General features: G+C 49.9%; 1 protein-coding gene across 4 annotated transcripts in view; it reads right to left on the reverse strand.

Moving 5' to 3' along the window:
- C2CD2L (C2CD2 like) overlaps nucleotides 1-17637 on the reverse strand; it is a 47765-nt gene extending 30128 nt beyond the window's left edge. The window contains exons 1-5 of one of the 4 annotated variants that reach the window (XM_006119719.4): nucleotides 17070-17637; nucleotides 6359-6454; nucleotides 5832-5951; nucleotides 4766-4876; nucleotides 2563-2676 (exon numbers count right to left, since the gene is read on the reverse strand). In XM_006119719.4, the coding sequence (XP_006119781.2) occupies nucleotides 2563-2676; nucleotides 4766-4876; nucleotides 5832-5951; nucleotides 6359-6454; nucleotides 17070-17387 (759 nt within the window). In that variant the 5' untranslated portion in view covers nucleotides 17388-17637. Of the gene's footprint in view, nucleotides 1-2562; nucleotides 2680-4720; nucleotides 4877-5831; nucleotides 5952-6358; nucleotides 6455-17062 lie in introns of all 4 variants that reach the window. The other 3 variants (XM_075909714.1, XM_006119718.4, XM_075909715.1) reach the window with 3 other exon arrangements.
- Nucleotides 17638-18635: the final 998 nt, after the last annotated feature.

Raw genomic sequence — 18635 nt, forward strand, 5'->3', positions numbered from 1 at the left:
ATCCCTGATTGTCCTGCGCCAGCTTGTGATATCTGGCACGAATACAGCAGAGGAGCCACTCAGGAACCTGAGCTGGTGCCACATCCTGTGGAGGAGTATTTGCAGGGCAGTGACTGTGGGAGCACCATTGCTTCAGATGCTGGACACAGGAAAAAAGTCTGACTCCTGGGAGGATCCTGTGTGACTGTGCACCTGCAGGACCACTCCCTGACCTCCCCTCTTCCCCCCACAGAATTCCTGTGCCTTCCCTGGGCTTTGCTGACTGTGCAGCTCATCACTGCCACCTGGGCCCAAGCGCCAACTGTTTGCACCTTCTGTGTGCTGGGAGCATTCTTGTTTTCTGTGCAACAGTGAGAGCCCATGTAGGACTGGGCAAGGGGGGGGTGAGGAAATAAGACAAGGGGTGAGAGAAAGATTCAGTAGGGAAGGAAGTAGACGTAGAATGGGTCATGGGGAAGTGGAGGAGGAGGAGATGGAGAAAAACAGGGGACAGGCGAATCTCAGGAGGAAGTGGGAGTCCGGCATGCAGCATCCCCTCAGCAGCTGGGGCTCCTTTAAACACTCACCTGATGAGTCCTACCTCCCTAAATCTGGACTTCTTCAACAAGCTGTCCACCCCCAGGCCCTACCCCGCTGATCCCCAACCAACTGCACCCACCCCAGCAAGACCCTCTCTCCCCAGCACCTGGACTCTCCACAGAACCACACACCCAGCCCCATCTCCCCATACCCAGACCTCCCTCTCGCTGAGCCCCAACCACTGCCATCTGGACTCCGGCAGCATCCCATGTCCCCTGCACGGAGAACTGTTCAATGAGCCCCTGTGCATCCAGATCTCCCACCGAGTCATCTGACCCAGATTGCCCCACACAGAAACCTCTCACCCCACACCTGATTCCCCCACACTTTTATCCCGCAGGCTGAGCCTGCCCCCCTCACCTGGTGTAGCTGGAGCAGAGGGTCACGGCTCTGGGATTTTTGGGGGGCAGGCCCAGCCCTTGCATTGTTTCAGGTGCAGTCTGGCTACTGAACCCCTGAACTAGGAGAGGCAGAGCTTCAGGGTGATCTCTCACCTCAACGCACCAGTGGCCTGTGCTACCCACTGCTATGCTGGAGATACATGTATTTATTGACAACATTTGCAGAATTTTAAAATACAGGTTGGATCTCTCTGATCCGGCACCCTCAAGACCTGAGTTGTCCTAGACCAGGGAGTTTGTCAGATCAAGGGAGGTCAGTGCTCCCCTGCTGGCTGCCCTGCTGCCAGCTCATCTCTCTGGGGCTCCCCAGGCTGAGGCTCCCCCGCTAAAGCTGACCTGGTTGAGGCTCTCCATCCTGCTGCCCACCCTCTGCACCAGGGGTTCCCCAGCCCTGGGTACCTGGCCCCACTGCCACCAGGGGTTTCCCAGTCAGGACTGCCTGGCCACCGCCAGCACCCGCTACCTCCAGGGGTTTCTTGGGGTTCCCCAGCCCCAGGCGGCCCAAGATACTGCTGCTGGGGGGTTTCCTGGCTGGGGCCTCTAGGCCAGCCCTTCTGCTGCCAAGGATTCCCCTTCCAGCCCTGGCTACTTGGCCACCAGGCCCCACTGCCAGAGTTCCCCAGCCGGAGCACCCAAGCTTCTTCTTGGCCCCGATACACTGGGGGTTTCGCAGTCAGGACTGCCCATCCCCTCCACAGGGAGGTCTCCGGGATTCTCCGGACACCGCCACCCCCCACTAAGGGCGCTCCACCCATATAACCACACTGATGCCAGGGGTGGAAGGGGGGAGGAAGGGTGATACCACTTGGCCCCATTGATGTGCAGTTCCCCAGCCCAGCGACTGCTGGCCCAGCTGGGATTCCACAGACCCTAAGTTCTCCAGTCTGGCTCCTGCTCCTTGGGCTCTTTGGTTCAGCAACATCCATGGCCTTGCCAGACCAGAGTCCTGAATTTGGGAAGCTTAATCTGTATTGTGCACATCATTTTAGTTTTTGGTGCAGAATTCCCTCAGGAGTGAAGTCAACTCTGCCAACAGGGAGTGGGGGTGAAATAAGTCAGACATCCTATTAGCTAGTAAATTACTGTTTCTGTGCCACCTCCTCTTCATATCCAGCCCGTACTCTTCAACCCAGACTCTATTTCCACTGTTCCTTGAGCACTCGAATGGATACCTGTGAGCCTGCCGATGATCAATGCTTTCAAGGCATACATGGAAGATTAAGAGGACTGCCAGCCCACATCAGCCCAATGTTCTTATCTAGTCAGATTTCCCATCTCAAGGTGGCCAGCACCTACTGTTCCAGAAGAAGGTTGGAAAAGCCTACTACAGACAGTTATGGATTTAACACAAAGGGACATTTTTTTTCTAATTCCTGTTAATTTCTGTTAGGTAACGGCCATTTTATGTCCTGAAAAATGAGTTCACAGCTGTGTAGTTTTAATGCCAGCAGCATAATTCAGAGTATTAACCTCCCCAAATACATTTAATGCTTTTTTATTCTTGTCATGCTCTCAGCCTCGGTAATCTCTTGTTGCAATGACTTCCACAGGCTAATTACATTGAATATGAGGGGAGCCTTACCACACTGCTACCAGCAGCGCATGCCTTCAGATTCACCATCATGGCAGGCTGGGTGCTGACAATTGAGTCCTCAATCAGGTCCTTAATGGTGGACAGATCCACTTTCCCATCATTCTTCTTCCCAGCAAACCAAAATGAAAACCAACAAAACAAATAAATAAACCACAAGCCAAGTTACTAGGACAGTTTCCTCCTTAGAAGACAATTTGATGCCCTGCTTTCTCATCAGAGCCATTAGATTGGCACCATAGGGTCATACTCAACCTATTCCTTGAGTTTATTTTGCATTCCTTCTAGACAGCATAAAAAGGGATCAATCAGCTTATGTCCAAAGTGCATCTTCTATGCCGTGTACGTGCACACAGCCATGCTGACACAATGGTTAAAAGCAACTGCTTTACAGTGAATTGCCTGCAATCGCCCCAAGAGTTGTGTTGACACCAAACCCTGACAACAGTCATTACAGAGCGTGGGAGGCAGAAGGGAGACAGCAGCTGGGTTGCTACACTCAATCAGAAAGCAGAAGACAGGGAGCAAGGTGATCAATATACAAGTCAGTCTTGTGGAATTGGAGAGATTCAATAGGACATGTCATAGAGGGGCACATCTGTGCCAGAATCCACTTCATTAAATGGAAAATATTGTGGGCTCACTTTTTTTGGGAGCACTCCTACTGTAGCAGCTGCACACTGGGAGCAATATAGAGGAGAACTCCTGCTCTGAGAGAGCAGCTAAAGCAGTAGTAGCTGCTAGCACTTTATCTACATTAGTGTTTCTACTGTCTCAGCCACAGATAGTAATGCACCAATGCTAGCTCAAGAGTGAAAAATCCCACCATTCAATCAATTAAATACAGGTAGTCCCCGACTTATGTCAGATCCGCAGTTACGAACGGGGCTGCCCCAGAGTACACGGACTGCAGGACCTCGCGGTCCTGCCGCCCGTGTACTCTGGGGCTTTCTCTGCGTCTCCCTGGTCTGCAGACCAGGAAGACGCAGAGCAAAGCCGCGGAGGGGCTTGGGCAGCCCAGGGGCGCCTGGGCTGCCCGAGCCCTCCCCTCCCCCCACGGCTTTAAGTTGCTTTAAGAGTTGCTTTAAGCCGCGGGGGGTGGGGGGGACGGGCTCGGGCAGCGAGGCAGCCCAGGCGCGCCTGGACTGCTCCGCTGCCGGCTTCCCCGCGGCTTTGCAAAGCTGTGGGGGGGCTCGGGCAGCGAGGCAGCCCAGGCGCGCCTGGACTGCTCCACTGCCGGCTTCCCCGAGGCTTTGCAAAGCCGCGGGGGAAGCCGGCAGTGGGACAGCCCAGACGCCCCGCGGCTGTCCCGCTGCCGGCGTCCTCAGAGGCTTTGCTCCCCGTCTCCCTGGTCTGCTGGTCTCCAGCAGACCAGGGAGACTGGGAGCAAAGCCGCGGAGGACCCAGGTGGCGGGACCGCGGTGCGTCTCGGTCCGCCGCCCGTGTCTTCCTGGTCTGCTGGGGTGGGGGTGGGGGGCGCAGCTAGTACGCCCCCCCGCCCCCTCAGCAGACTAGGCTTTTCTCCGGACGCCTGTGGCAGAGCAGCTGGGGCGCTGCCGGTTGGTCCCGCAGCGCCGCTCTGGGCGCTACTGGTCCAACCCAGCAGCACCCCAGCTGCTCTGGTCCTGATTCAGCCGCTGCTGGTCAGTTTCAGCAGCGGCTGAATCAGGACGCCTGGGGCAGAGCAGATGGGGTGTTGCTGGGTTGGTCCAGTAGTGCCGAGGAGCGGCGCTACTGGAGCAACCCAACAGCACCCTAGCTGCTCTGCCCCAGGCATCCTGATTTAGCCGCTGCTGAAACTGACCAGCGCTGACTACAGGAAGCCCGAGGCAGAGTTGCTCTGCCCCGGGCTTCCTGGAATCAGCTGCTGATCAGTTTCAGCAGCAGCTGACTTGGGGACGCTTGGGGTTCTTAAGTTGATTCTGTATGTAAGTCAGAACTGGTGGTCAGTTTCAGCAGCGGCTGAATCTGGACGCCAGTTCCGACTTACATACAGATTCAACTTAAGAACAAACCTACAGTCCCCATCTTGTACGTAACCCGGGGACTGCCTGTAAAAAGATACTTATATAGACATGGCTATAGAGGTGAAAGACCTTATGGCTCCTCGCCTTTCCCAAGTTACGACCAAGTACTAGGTTCAGCTGACCATGCCTGTACCCAGCCCCTTCCTTGATCCTCCAGTTTTGCTCACTTCACGAGGATGAAGTTTTGGGACAACAGAAAGGTTCAAGTCTGGTCTGTCCTTGAATGTCCATGACACCAACAGGCCTTCATTCTTCATCTCCTCCAAACGGATCTCCACCTGGTTCAGGCCAAAAGAGGATAATTAGCAATCAACTTGTTATTAGGTGCTCTGTTCATTGATCTGGGATTAAATCACCAACAGGGCCTCATGTAACCTAGTAGGGTGAAAGGGCAAAGAGGAACATCAGAATCTGTGACAGATAGTTCATAATCAGAGTTTGCCTATGGTATAGCAGCACGACAGACAGAGTAATAAGAACAATCCCAGAAAACCTTAGTCTCAAAGATCAGCAACAGTCATCCTGTTTTCTCCCCTTTGTGTTAAGTACAGAGATTGGTAAAAAGAGAATAAGACTATATAATACATCTCATTATTTCACAGATTGAACAGAAAGCCTGGAAGAGGACACAATAAAGAACAAATTGGCTATTAATACAGGGTCTCCACTGAATTCAATCAGCCAACCATTGCCAGTTGTAAGCATGGACATTTACATAATGACAACTTTCTAATAGGAACTACATTGAGAACCAACTGGGCCATCAAATAGCCTGTAAATGGACAACTACAAGGTAGGCTGGATTTGAACCTGTAATTTCAACACAGAAGGCTGCTCTGGTGCATTCCTCAGTCCCAGTAAACCACAGTCTCACTGAGAATGCATTCCCAACAACAATGTTTTCTTCAGAAGTGCAGATGTTGGAGGTTTTCCAGAAGGTTCAAACAATCAACTCAGCAAGAAACTATTGGCAGTTATTTTTCTTTTAAATTAACTTGGGATTAAAAAGGAAAAAGTTTGGAGATACTCAATACATGAAACAATCAAAAGGGAGAAACTTAGGAGTGAGGTAAGGAACCCTGGATCAACAGTCCTAAACACACAGTTCCCCAATTATGATTTCTTTTCACATTGACAAGAAAATGCTTTGTTTGTAACACAGATAGGTCACAGCACTCTTTCACATTTTGCAGGAAAGAGAGGTCTTTAACCCAGCACACTAGCATTCATTACCTGGGCCTGCAGCAGAGCTAAGGTGACTTGATAGGTATCCATGGAAACAGCAGCTGGAGACTGCTGAGTGACAGACACTGGGAACTTCACAGCATTAGCTGACAGATGGCAGTGCAACACCTAGAGAGAAAAGAGCAGACAGTCTGCAGCAGCCTCCTTGAGATAATGGGGAGCAAAGCGAAACAGAAGTCAGGGGGATGCAAATACTCATGACTGGAGAGCGCTTGTGTGACCATAGTTACCTCAAGAATTTGCTGCTTCAGTCTTTGATACACCCCTCCTGAAAGATGGCTAGGGGGCGGGAGGAGGTGAATCTCCACAGTTTTACAGGATTCCTTCTGGTTTGAACTGTAAGGACCCGATGTTGAGAGCCCAACAGCACTCACTGACAACTCAACCCTGGCAGCAGTCCCAGTCCCCCATCTACTCTTCCAGTCTTGAAGTCCCAAGTCATCTTTGTAGCATATATACCAACACTCAATGAAACAATACAGAGCACAGCATGCTTCAGAATGTCAGCACCTTACCATACTGTGGTCTGCCTGGTCTGTGCAGGTCACGTGACTTATATTCACTGCTGCTGGTAGCTGAGGATTCTCTTCAAATGTGATCTGGACAGAACTCTAGGATAAGAGAAGCTAGTTAGCCCCTAAACAAGCTCGGTGTATCTAAAAGTCATGTCAAGGAATGCATAGTGAGTGCAGAGCGGCATCCATACGAGAGGGCAAGTGGGTGACAGTAGAACAAATACGAGGAAAGCCTTCCTTTCATGACATGGAGTTGGGCTGTGGAATTCCCAGCCTGAGAGGGACTTGGGAGATTAAAGTAAAGGCCGGAGGGTTCCATTATAATAACTGTAGCTATGCCAGCGTCATGCCAAGGAGTGGCAGCTCAGATAGAAATCACTCTCTTCCACAAACGAAGCATAGGGAGAGGAACTCTTCCTTACCAATGCTTCCTAGCTCAGGGGTTTGGTTTATGAACAGCTCCTAATGCATTCAGTACAAGAGGGTTACCAAAAGGACCATATGGGTATCACTTAGGAGGTATCCATTACATACAGATCTCAGTAGGGATGGTAACTATAGCAACCCATAATATTTGAACCAAAGCATCTATGCTGCATCTTCAAAACCATTATTTCAGAATAGAGTCTGGCAACCCAGCCTCAGCAACAGAGTTACCTCACTAGTTCTCCTTGGGCCCAGAGACACTTCAGAATCCTAAAGTGTCTCACATGGCAAAGTGGCTTGCAAGAAATAGCATCAACAAGAGCATATGCTCAGTTCTTTGGTGGTGCCCCATGAGCTCACTAAAGGCAGCAGCAAAGAGTTTGGGGGGGAGGGGACGGGGACAGAGAAACAGGAAATAGACAGGAGCTGCATTCACCCCAGCAACCTTTCTGTCAAAGAATAAACAGTTTTCAAGGGGCAGAAGGCAGTGAGAATGAGACTCCCCGAGCACACAAATCACGTGAAAGAAATGTGTATCCAAGGAAGAAAGACTGCAATGGCAGAGATGATAATGTCAGATCACATGGGGCTTCGTGGCTGATGTCAAACTGCCTTCATTTGTTTTGGGGACAAATGATTTCAAGCTGAGTTTCTTTCTATCCCACAACAATTCTAGTTTAGCTGAGTATCTCCAGATTTGGAAAAGTGCAATGAAAGGCCATGATAAAGGTTTTAGTTCATGAACCCAGTTCATTTAACATAGAAGATACTCCAACCGCAAAGAAAAACTCTGCGAAATATGGAGGAATAGACAAGGGTGAGGGGGAAAAGGGCAGCTCGGCTTCGTCCTTCACCTGGCATCACTCACAGAGCTTTGCTTCTAGGTGGCAGTATGCGTGTACCTTCCCCCCACCCCCAAAAAACCCCAAACCTGCCACCTGTTTGTGGGAAGCATCCAGCCATACAAGCACAGCTGCTAGACATGCATCTGTATTTTGCAATATGCCATCAAGATGTCTGCCATCTCACTATCTTTAATGAATATCCCTAAGTTCTGCTTCCCCTCTCCCCATAGAATCAACATCGCACTATTTCAGCTCCTCAAGCTACAGCACCCCTACCTAGCTGACTGCATTTGTTTTTGTCACTCAGAAAGATACCTCACTTTGATTTCCATCAACTGCTCATAGATCTGGGGGTCAGGGAGAGAGGTGAGCTTCTCTGTGATTTTCAACTGATCCCCCTCTGGGTCTGCAAAGATGACTACAGTTCAGGAGAGGACAGAGAGAAAGCAAGATGCCTCAAGCTGCCCTTCTATTTCACAGCACAGCAGATAAAACATGGGGCATTACGGCATCACAGGAGCACACCAGGTTCAGAGGCCAGCATCCTAGAAGGGGATCACTGAGTAGAGTACAAGAACCATGTTGCAGCGATTCCTGCAGTTTCAGGGTGAAAAAGTGATTTTAGGTGCAAGCTAACTAGTCATGATGGAACCTTCAAACTCAGCAGAATCTCACCAGTTATACAGGTACCTAAGCATGAGCCAATGCTCCCAGAGATCCCATCTGCAGACCATATGTCACAACAGTCCTAGGATCTCACACAGGATCACCCCCAACTAAATCATCCCAGCCAGGGCTTTGTCAAGCTGAGACTTAAAAACCTCTAGGGATGGAGAGTCAACCACCTCTCTCCTAGGGAAATAGTTTTTCCTAATATCCAACCTAGACCTCCCCCATTGTAACATGAAACCATTGCTCCTTGTTCAGCCATCCGTCACTACCGAGAGCAGCCTTTCTCCAACCTCTTTGGAACCTCCCTTAAGGAAGTTGAAGGCTGCTATCAAATCCCCCCTCACTCTTCTCTTCTGCAGACTAAATAAGGCCAAATCCCTCAGCCTCTCCCTGTAGGTCATGTTCTCCAGACTCCTAATCATTTTGGTTGCCCTCTGCTGGACCCTCTCCAGTGCATCCACATCCTTTCTATAGCGGGGAGGCCCAGAACTAGACGCAATACTCCAGACGTGGCCTCACCAGCGCAGAATAAAGGGGAATAATAGGTTCTCTAGTTCTGCTGGAAATGCTGCTTCTAATGCACCCTAATATGCCATTGACCTTCTTGGCTACCAGGGCACACTGTTGACTCATAACCAGCTTCCCATTCACTGTAATCCCCAAGTCCTTTTCTGCTGAACTGCTGCTTAGCCAGTCAGTCCCCAGCCTGTAACAATGCTTGGGATTCTTCCGTCCCAAGTGCAGGACTCTGCACTTGTCCTTGTTGAACCTCAAATCAGATTTCTTTTAGTTCAATCCTCCAATTGGTCTAGGTCACTCTGAACCCTCTCTCTGCCCTCCAATGTATCTACCTCTCCCCCTAGCTTAGTGTCAGCTGCAAACTAAATGAGGGTGCAATCAATCTATCCCCTCATCCAGGTCATTAATAAAGATGTTGAACAAAACCAACCCTAGAACCGATCCTTGGGGCAGTCCGCTTGACACTGACCATGAACCAGACATCGAGCCATCGATCACTACCCGTTAGGCCCGACAATCTAGCCAGCTATCTATCCACCTTACAGTCCATTTATTCAATCCATACTTCCTTAACTTGCTGGCAAAAATATTGTGGGAGACTGTATCAAAAGCCTTGCTAAAGTCAAAGTATAAGGCTACGTCTACACTGGCCCCTTTTCCGAAAGGGGCATGCTAATTTTCAACTTCAGAATAGGGAAATCCGCGGGGGATTTAAATAAAGATGTCCGCCGCTTTTTTCCGGCTTGGGGAAAAGCCGGAAAAAAGCGTCTAGACTGGCCCGATCCTCCGGAATAAAGCCCTATTCCGGAGGATCTCTTATTCCTACTTTGAAGGAATCCTTCAGAATCCTAAAGTGTCTCACATGTCACTTTGAAGTAGGAATAAGAGATCCTCCGGAATAGGGCTTTATTCCGGAGGATCGGGCCACTCTAGACGCTTTTTTCCGGCTTTTCCCCAAGCCGGAAAAAAGCGGCGGACATCTTTATTTAAATCCTGCGGGGGATATTTAAATCCCCCACGGATTTCCCTATTCTGAAGTTGAAAATTAGCATGCCCCTTTCGGAAAAGGGGCCAGCGTAGACATAGCCTAACAGTCTGTGTTTGGGGAAAACCTGTGCTGCTATTTTTCTAAGTGCTCACGAGCAGGAGTCTTGTAGTGTAGCCGGAAAGAGAGCTGGTAGGAAGCAAGTAATTCACTAATTGTGTAGTAGATAGAAATTCTATCAACGACATGATTAGTTGATAAGGGAGGAAGCGTTCAGTCCCAGCTCGCGCCAGGTTCAGTCCCAGCCACCCCCGCTGTGGCTCTGCAGTTTAAATGTAGTAAGAGCTGGGCAGCCAGTAAGGGAGGGGGGGAATGCAAGTAGCTGAATAGTCTAGGTTTGTCGACAACTTGACTACTCGCTTACAGCCCTAACACAGACTTTAGAAGAAGGCTGCCTCCCTGCTGATCCCCCTCAGAGCCAAGGCACTAACTGGAGAAGCAGAACTGCAAGTTGAAAGCCACAGGAGACATGGGTTTCCTGCCCCAAGCAGGGAGCAGCTTGACAAAGTCCCCAGACCAAGAGGAAGAGCAGGGAAGTAGGGATGCAAAATAACGTTTAAAAAGTTAACCAACTGAACGTTACGTTTAACTGGGATCCCAAGAGCTGCTTGGGCCGGGCTAGATCCGCTGCACCCTAACCCAGTTAACTGGTTAACCTTTTACATCCGTACTGGGAAGACCCATATACCTAAAGCAAAGAGGGAAGTCACTTTTAGGCGTATTTCTACTGGTATCTTATAAGCATAAAACCAGTGCTGAAAACATCAAAATATATATTTCCCCTGATGAAAGACTGTACCTTCTCTTTCACCCTTTGGTTATAACATATGACAGGCTGCACAATCGCATCAGGAACCCACAACACAGCAACTGAATAGATATCCACACTGGGCACTTGCACCCTTTGTGATGCAGTGTCCAAATCCCCAGCAAGGCAGTTAATGAGCAGGAGCACACTGCTTTTAATTAAGGCTGTTAAACTTTACAAAATGCATTTAATCATCTCTGCTGGAGCACTGCTGGGTTAAATATATTTTTAACATTCCTTACCTAGTAACACTTCCGATTAAATCAAAGAATGTTCAGTCATGCTGCTTGTTCAGTTTTTGTGTCTCTTTCAGCTTGGACAAGGCAAACAAGAGTCCTTGCCAGTGGTTGTGCACTGTTTGGTGTAGTTATGCAATGTTTAGTTTGACAAAAAAAAAAAAAAAAAAAACACAAACAAACCACACACCAGGAAATATTTACTCAACACACTTGCAGTGGAGTTTTTTTTTTTTTGTAAATAATCTCATTAAAATGTTTCTATTCAACTTAGCATTTGTGAAAGACTTCATAACCCTAAATTGTGATGGAAATGTCATCATCATCTTGTGTGGTTATGCTGAAAGATACCTATATGGGCTGAACTTTGATCATATTCCTTATTTTACAGCATTGCTTTCTTTTTTATTCCATTCTGCATCTTGGCCAGGTTAAACCCTACTTCAGCTACATAAACTGTAGAAGGTAGGCAGTACTGAGCCTGGTATCCTTATTCAGCTAACCCAGGGGTGGGCAATAATTTTTGCCCAGGGGCCACTTCAAAAATTTCTGAAGTAGCCCTGAGCCACCCTGGAAGGGGCAGGGCCTAAATGAGAAGAGGTGGAGCTACCCCACCCTCAGTCCATGATTGGTCTGGGGGTGGGGGAGCCCCTTTGCCCCCCCTTTCCACTAGGCACCCGTGCCCTTGAAGAGTCTTGGCATGCTCCCCCACCCCCAAGCCAATCAGGGCCTAGGGGCAGAAGAGCACTGGAAGCCTCCTCCCACCCTGCGAGGAGCACGTGGCTCTTTGAAGTGCCACAGGCTCCTCACAGGGTTGGGGCAGGGAGAAGAAAGCTTCATGCAGTTCCCCCGCCCCCAGGCCTTGATTGGCCTGGGGGTGGGGGAGCGTGCAAAGCCTCCTCCGCTCTCCCCTCTGCCCTGAGAACAGTGCTTCAAAGCACCACATGCTCCTGGCAGGGTGGAAGGTGGCTTTGTGCGCTCCCCCGCCCCTAACTGGCCTGGGGGGCGGAGAAGCAGCAAGGCCTCCGCGAGCCAGATCCACCGGGCTGGATCCGGCCCGCAGAGGCCCTTTTGCCCACCCCTGAGCTAACCCCTACTGTCTGGGTAACAAAGTCATTGTAATTGCTTCCTGTAACATTTCCTTCATGAAAAGAGATGCCACATTTGAGCAGCCTTGATATACTGTACATAAATAACATGTTCAGATACACACACAGTTTATAGTCAGCCTATCAGAAGACTGTCTTTTTGGGAACACTGAATTTCTGTTTCACACTTTGTATCTTAAAAAAAAACAACCTACAGTAATGAGAGATGACAATATGCAAGTGTTTCTTCCTGTGCCATGCAGGATTTGCTACACTGAATGTTACTAACTTGCCTTCCCCCAAGATCTGTATTGTATGTGACAGCAGGTTAATCACCAGAGAACTATACTGAGGCAACTGAATTAATACTAGAATGAGAGGCAAGTTACTTGCTTTATGCTAGGAGAGATAATTATGGAAACACGTGAGTTTAGGCCTTAAACCTCCACTAACGAGGCTGCACTTCCACAATGCATGGTTATCATTTCAAATGCAATCAGCAACAACATGGGGCTTTCTGCTTGTATATAACAACATTCCTTCCATCCCCCAAAATACACAAATTTTATTTTCATCTTCCCCTGGCACTGAGGCAGCGAAATCCTAAATGTGACAGAGATAAATTTGTCAATCTCCTTTTTTGTTGTGAACCTGACTGCAAACTAGCAGTCATGGACTTTTATCTCAGCCTTTTAGAAACCTGCAGCAATCTCTTAATGCTCAAAGAAGCTGATGGCATTCAAATCCACATACAGAAAGGTAGCTGAAACAAAAAACAGGACTATGTAGCACTTTAAAAACTAACAAGATGGAAAGTCTAAGAACCTTTCTACTACAGATGGCAACCTCAATTACAGGCAGTCCCCGGGTTACGTACAAGATAGGGACTGTAGGTTTGTTCTTAAGTTGAATCTGTATGTAAGTCGGAACTGGCATCCAGATTCAGCCGCTGCTGAAACTGACCACCAGTTCTGACTTACATACAGATTCAACTTAAGAACCCCAAGCTTCCCCAAGTCAGCTGCTGCTGAAACTGATCAGCGCTGATTCCAGGAAGCTTGGGGCAGAGCAACTCTGCCTCGGGCTTCCTGTAGTCAGCGCTGGTCGGTTTCAGCAGTGGCTGACTTGGGGACACCTGGGGCAGAGCAACTGGGGTGCTGCTGGATTGCTCCAGTAGGGCCGCTCCTCGGCGCTACTGGACCAGCCCAGCAGCACCCCAGCTGCTCTGCCCCAGGCGTCCTGATTCAGCCACTGCTGAAACTGACCAGCAGCGGCTGAATCAGGACCTGGGGCAGAGCAGCTGGGGTGCTGCTGGGTTGGTCCAGTAGTGCCCAGAGCGGCACTGCAGAACCAATCGGCAGCGCCCCAGCTGCTCTGCTCCAGGGACCAAAACAAAAGCCTGGTCTGCTGGGGGATGGGGCACACTAGCCGCGCCCCCCCCCCCAGCAGACCAGGGACACCGGGAGCAGAGCCGCAGAGGCAGCGGGGTGCCACGCCTCTGAGGCTTTGCTCTGGCAAAGTCTCAGAGGCGCGGGACCCCCCCGCGGCTGCCGCTTCAGTCCGGGTGCCTGTGGTCTGCTGGGGACGGTCCCCAGCAGACCACAGGCACCGGGACTGAAGCGGCAGCCGCGGTGGGTTCCCGCGCTTCTGAGGCTTTGCTCTGGCAAAGCCTCAGAAGCGCGGGAACCCGCCCGGTGCCCCTGGTCTGCTGGAGACGGTCTCCAGCAGACCAGGGGCACCAGAGCAGCTTACGAACGGGGCTTTCTCGCCCCGGAGCTCGCAGGTAGCAATCCGCCACCTCGACCTCCGGGGCGAGAAAGCCCCGTTCGTAAGTGCGGATCCAACATAAGTCGGATCCGCGTAAGTCGGGGACTGCCTGTACTGGACCCACTGTATTCTCTTTGGGTGCAAGAAGGAAATTTTCACCTGGAAAGCACTGTGGGATATTACATTTGTTTCCACAAGGGATCAGTGAGAAAAATTCTCTTTTTGGAAATTCAGTACTAAAACTAACGATAATGCAACAACTAAAAGTGAACATTGCTTAGGAAATTCAGAAGTTAAGGGTTCTGTGGAAGCCTTCTAGTGGCAATGTCAAAAACATTAACATTACCTACAACGGGGCGGGGAACCTCAGGCCCGGGGACCAGATATGGCCCCAGCTTGCCTGGATCTGGCCCCTAATATTCAGACACACCCCTCCCCCCAGCACTGGGGAGCTCATGCTGCTGCTCCAGTCCCCTCTCTGCTTCGTCATGGAGCTGGAGCACACAGAATCTACCAGCCTGGGCTCCACTAGGCTCTGGTGTGTGAGAGGAATGCAGAGAATCTCTTTCCTTCTCAGTCAGGGGCCATGATTTTTTGTTTTAGGGGTTTTTTTTTGCTTCTCACCTGTGTGCAGCCCCCAACTGATTTTTCTGTGGTTCAGCAGCCCCCAACCCAAAGAGGTTCCCCATGCCTGACTTAGAACATAAGAACAGCTATACCGTCCAAAGGTCCATCTAGCCAGTGACTTATCTGCTGACAGTAGCCAATGCCAGGTGCTCCAGAGGGAATGAACAGAACAGGTAATCACCAACTGATCCATCTCTTGTTGCCCATTCCCAGCTTCTAACAAAAGAGTTGGGGCTAGAAAAATTAGCTTTACAAAACTTACTGTTAAATGGGAATCCTGGGTTTTTTAGAACAAAAATGGTTTGTTCATATTCAAGCATTCTTAAGTCTTGCAATGTTTACAAGTGTATCATTGTAGTATTAGGCTAGTGCACAAAACCCAGAAAACTAATGTTTCTACTCTATTATTGTTCCAGCTGAGCAAACATATGCTCAGTTTTAGTCATTATGAATATTAGTAGGAACGTGACTGGTGTACATTATTTTAGCCTGACTTGTCCTGCTACATTTAACAAATTGCATATTATAGTACAAAAAAAAAATATGCATGCACACAAGTGATCAAATGCCCCACAAGGAGCAGACCTGGCACAACATGGGGATAATCAGAAAGTTCTTTCCTGTCTCTAATTTCCTTTACAGTGATGGTGGGGGCTTTACTTTCCATTTCTGGCTTCAGTGCATTTAAATTCTCCATATTAACACTGTATGATTAAGGAGAAGCCAAGACCCCAACTCTCAATGCCCCAATTTACCACTACAGGAGGCCATAAGAATAATAGAACACTAGGACTGGAAGGGACCTCGAGAGGTCATTGAGTCCAGTCCCTTGCCCTCATGGCAGGACCAAATACTGTCTAGACCATCCCTGATAGACATTTCTCTAACCTACTCTTAAATATCTCCAGAGATGGGGATTCCACAACCTCCCTGGGCAATTTATCCCAGTGTCTGACCACCCTGACAGTTAGGAACTTTTTCCTAATGTCCAACCTAAACCTCCGTTGCTGCAGTTTAAGCCCATTGCTTCTTGTTCTATCCTCAGAGGCCACGATGAACAAGTTTTCTCCCTCCTCCTTATGACACCCTTTTAGATACCTGAAAACTGCTATCATGTCCCCTCTCAGTCTTCTCTTTTCTAAACTAAACAAACCCAATTCTTTCAGCCTTCCTTCATAGGTCATGTTCTCTAGACCTTTAATCATTTTTGTTGCTCTTTTCTGGACCCTCTCTAATTTCTCTGATTCTTTCTTGAAATGCGGTGCCCAGAACTGGACACAATACTCCAACTGAGGCCTAACTAGCACAGAGTAAAGCACGTGTTAATGCATCCCAGAATCATGTTTTCTTTTTTTGCAACAGTATCACACTGCTGACTCATATTCAGCTTGCGATCCACTATAACCCCTAGATCCCTTTCTGCCGTACTCCTTTCTAGACAGTCACTTCCTATTCTGTATGTATGAAACTGATTGTTCCTTCCTAAGTGGAGCACTTTGCATTTGTCTTTATTAAACTTCATCCTGTTTACCTCAGACCATTTCTCCAATTTGTCCAGCACATTTTGAATGATGACCCTATCCTCCAGATTAGTCACAACCCGTCCCAGCTTGATATCATCTGCAAACTTAATAAGCGTACTTTCTATGCCAGTATCTTAATCGTTGAAGATATTGAAGAGAGCCAGTCCCAAAACAGACCCTTGCAGAACCCCACTTGTTATACCTTTCCATCAGGATTGTGAACCATTAATAACTACTTTCTGAGTATGGTTATCCAGCCAGTTATGCACCCACCTTATAGTAGCCCCATCTAAGATGTATGTGCCTAGTTTATTGATAAGAATATCAATTGAGACCGTATCAAACACCTTACTAAAGTCTAGGTATACCACATCCACCACTTCTCCTTTATCCACAGCCATACTGGTCAGACTAAAGGGCCATCTTGCCCAGTATCCTGTCTGCTGACAGTGGCCACTGCCAGGTACCCGAGGGGGTGGACCAAAGACAATGATCAAGCGATATGTCTCCTGCCATCCATCTCCAGACTTTGACAGAGACCAGAGACACCATTCCTTACCCCCTGGCTAAAAGCCTTTTATGGACCTAACCTCCATGAATTTATCTAGTTCTTTTTAAAACTCTGTTCTAGTCCTAGCCTTCACAGCCTCCTCTGGCAAGGAGTTCCACAGGTTGCCTGTGCACTGTGTAAAGAAGAACTTTCTTTTATTAGTTTTAAACCTGCTGCCCATTCTGACAGTGGCCAATGCCAGGTGCCACAGAGGAAGTGAACAGAACAAGGAATCATCAAGTGATCCCTCCCTCATGGCCCACTCCCAGCTTCTGGCAGAGGTCCATCCCCTCTGTTAATTCAAAGGCTATCTGGGCAGAAGTCAGGGACATCCACAGCAAATTCTGTTCTCTGGAGCACTTTAGCGTTAACCCGAGGAGGGAGGAAAGCCTCTCCCTTTCATTACACTTGCAGCCGTATAGCCAACCCTGTTTTGTTCTCTCCGCTGCTGGAGGAGGAAAATCATGGGCTTTAACTATCAGAGGCTATTCAAGTGACATTTCTGCGAGGGGCCCAAAAACCCAGCCCTCTCAACACTGCCACCCTAATCGCGCTGGACTGACTCCCGCATGCCCAGCCCCGGCCCAGCGCGCCCTACCTCTTACCCCGTGCCTGCAGGCCTGCTCGTTGAGGGCTCGCACCCAAGCTCGCTGCCAGTTCTCTCGGAAGGATCTGAAGGCAAAGAGGGAAGCAAGAAGGCCCCTGGCCCCCGCTACCTCCTGCTCCGGGGCCCCGTCCGAGGCCAGCCGCAGCCTCAGTAAGGACTTCCAGACTCCTGCTTCCCTTAGAGCCCCCCTCGGGCTCTCCGACTTCCCTCGGCCGCTCCACACGCCCCGGGAATACTGCAGCAGCCAGGCCGAGACGGTGAGCAGGGAGGCAGCGAAGAGCAGAACCAGAGCCGCCCAGCCCAGCTCCTGCTCCATGGCGCTCTGCTCAGCAGCTTCGGGGAGGATTTCACGGGAGTCCGGGGGGCATGATCGGGGGAGGGGAGCCGCCCAGAGCCTCAGCCCGAGCTTCGGCGGCGACTCCCGGGAGAGACACTGATTCCCGGGGGAGGGAAGGGCACTCCCGAGGGTCGCGGCTCCCGGTCTTCCCCCAGCTGCTCCGCTCGCTACATTGTATCTGGGCTGCGTGCGCAGAGCTGGGGCGCCCCGCCTCCTGCTGGCTCCTGCAGGGCGCCGCGCCGCGCCGCCGCCTCTAAAGGCAGAGAGGGAGCCTCGCCTGCGCGCTCCCACCCTGAGCCCACAGCGCCCCGAGGCGGCGATCGCACGGGGGAGGCCGCGGGATAAGAGAAAGAACGCTCCGTACAACACTTGTAGAAAGTCCGAGCCTTCCAAGACATGTTCTGCAGCCCATGTAACATGCTATTGCGATGTGAATGGAGAATTGTGATTTGGAGGCGTTTTGCTGCCAGAAAATATTTGAGGGTAGATAGGCAGGACCAGTACAAATACAGCACCACTGAAGTGCAACCACCTCTACTGGGCATCAGTCATCTAAGGTGCAAGCAGTTGAGGAGAAGCAGGCATGCTATATTTTCTGAACCAAAATTAGGGACACGCTAGCCATGCCCCAAGCCACAAGAAATCCTACTGTAGAGGTTGTACTCCCAGGGTCAAGATGGACACTTGACCAGAAGTAAAGGGTGTTGTGTGACTCCTCTAAGAACGCCTCCCACCATCCTCGTACCAATAGGGATGGGTTTGGCCCCCACAGGATCCCCCATTCAACTATCCTGCAATTGCATTAACCAGTGCTTTTTTTGTAAGAAAAAAGGTGATGGTACTCTGGGGAAGACTTGTTAAGCAAAAAATGGAAAACTTGTTGAGCCAAATAAAAAAAACCAACATGCCGGTGTCCGAAATTCGGTCACTGCCCCTTGAAGAGCCACAGCGCCTTGCTGGGAGCCAGAACAAAAAATGCCGCACGTCCCGAACAGGCTTCTATCAGGAGCCAAGCCACCTCAGGTAAACAGGTGCCGGTACACACAGGGGAAATCCCATTTCCTTTCTGTGGGCTGGGAAAATAGGTGACAGTACCGTCACAAAAAAAGCACTGGCATTAATCCAAGTGGTGTTGGATTAGCTCGGGGAGAGGCTGGGAAGTGCCCCAGCTAGAACATGCCTCGTGTGGCTGCTACTTGACTCCAGCTGGCGCTAGGACCACCCATG

This window comes from Pelodiscus sinensis, chromosome 26, assembly GCF_049634645.1.
Source record: "Pelodiscus sinensis isolate JC-2024 chromosome 26, ASM4963464v1, whole genome shotgun sequence".
In the NCBI taxonomy this organism is placed as follows: domain Eukaryota; kingdom Metazoa; phylum Chordata; order Testudines; family Trionychidae; genus Pelodiscus; species Pelodiscus sinensis.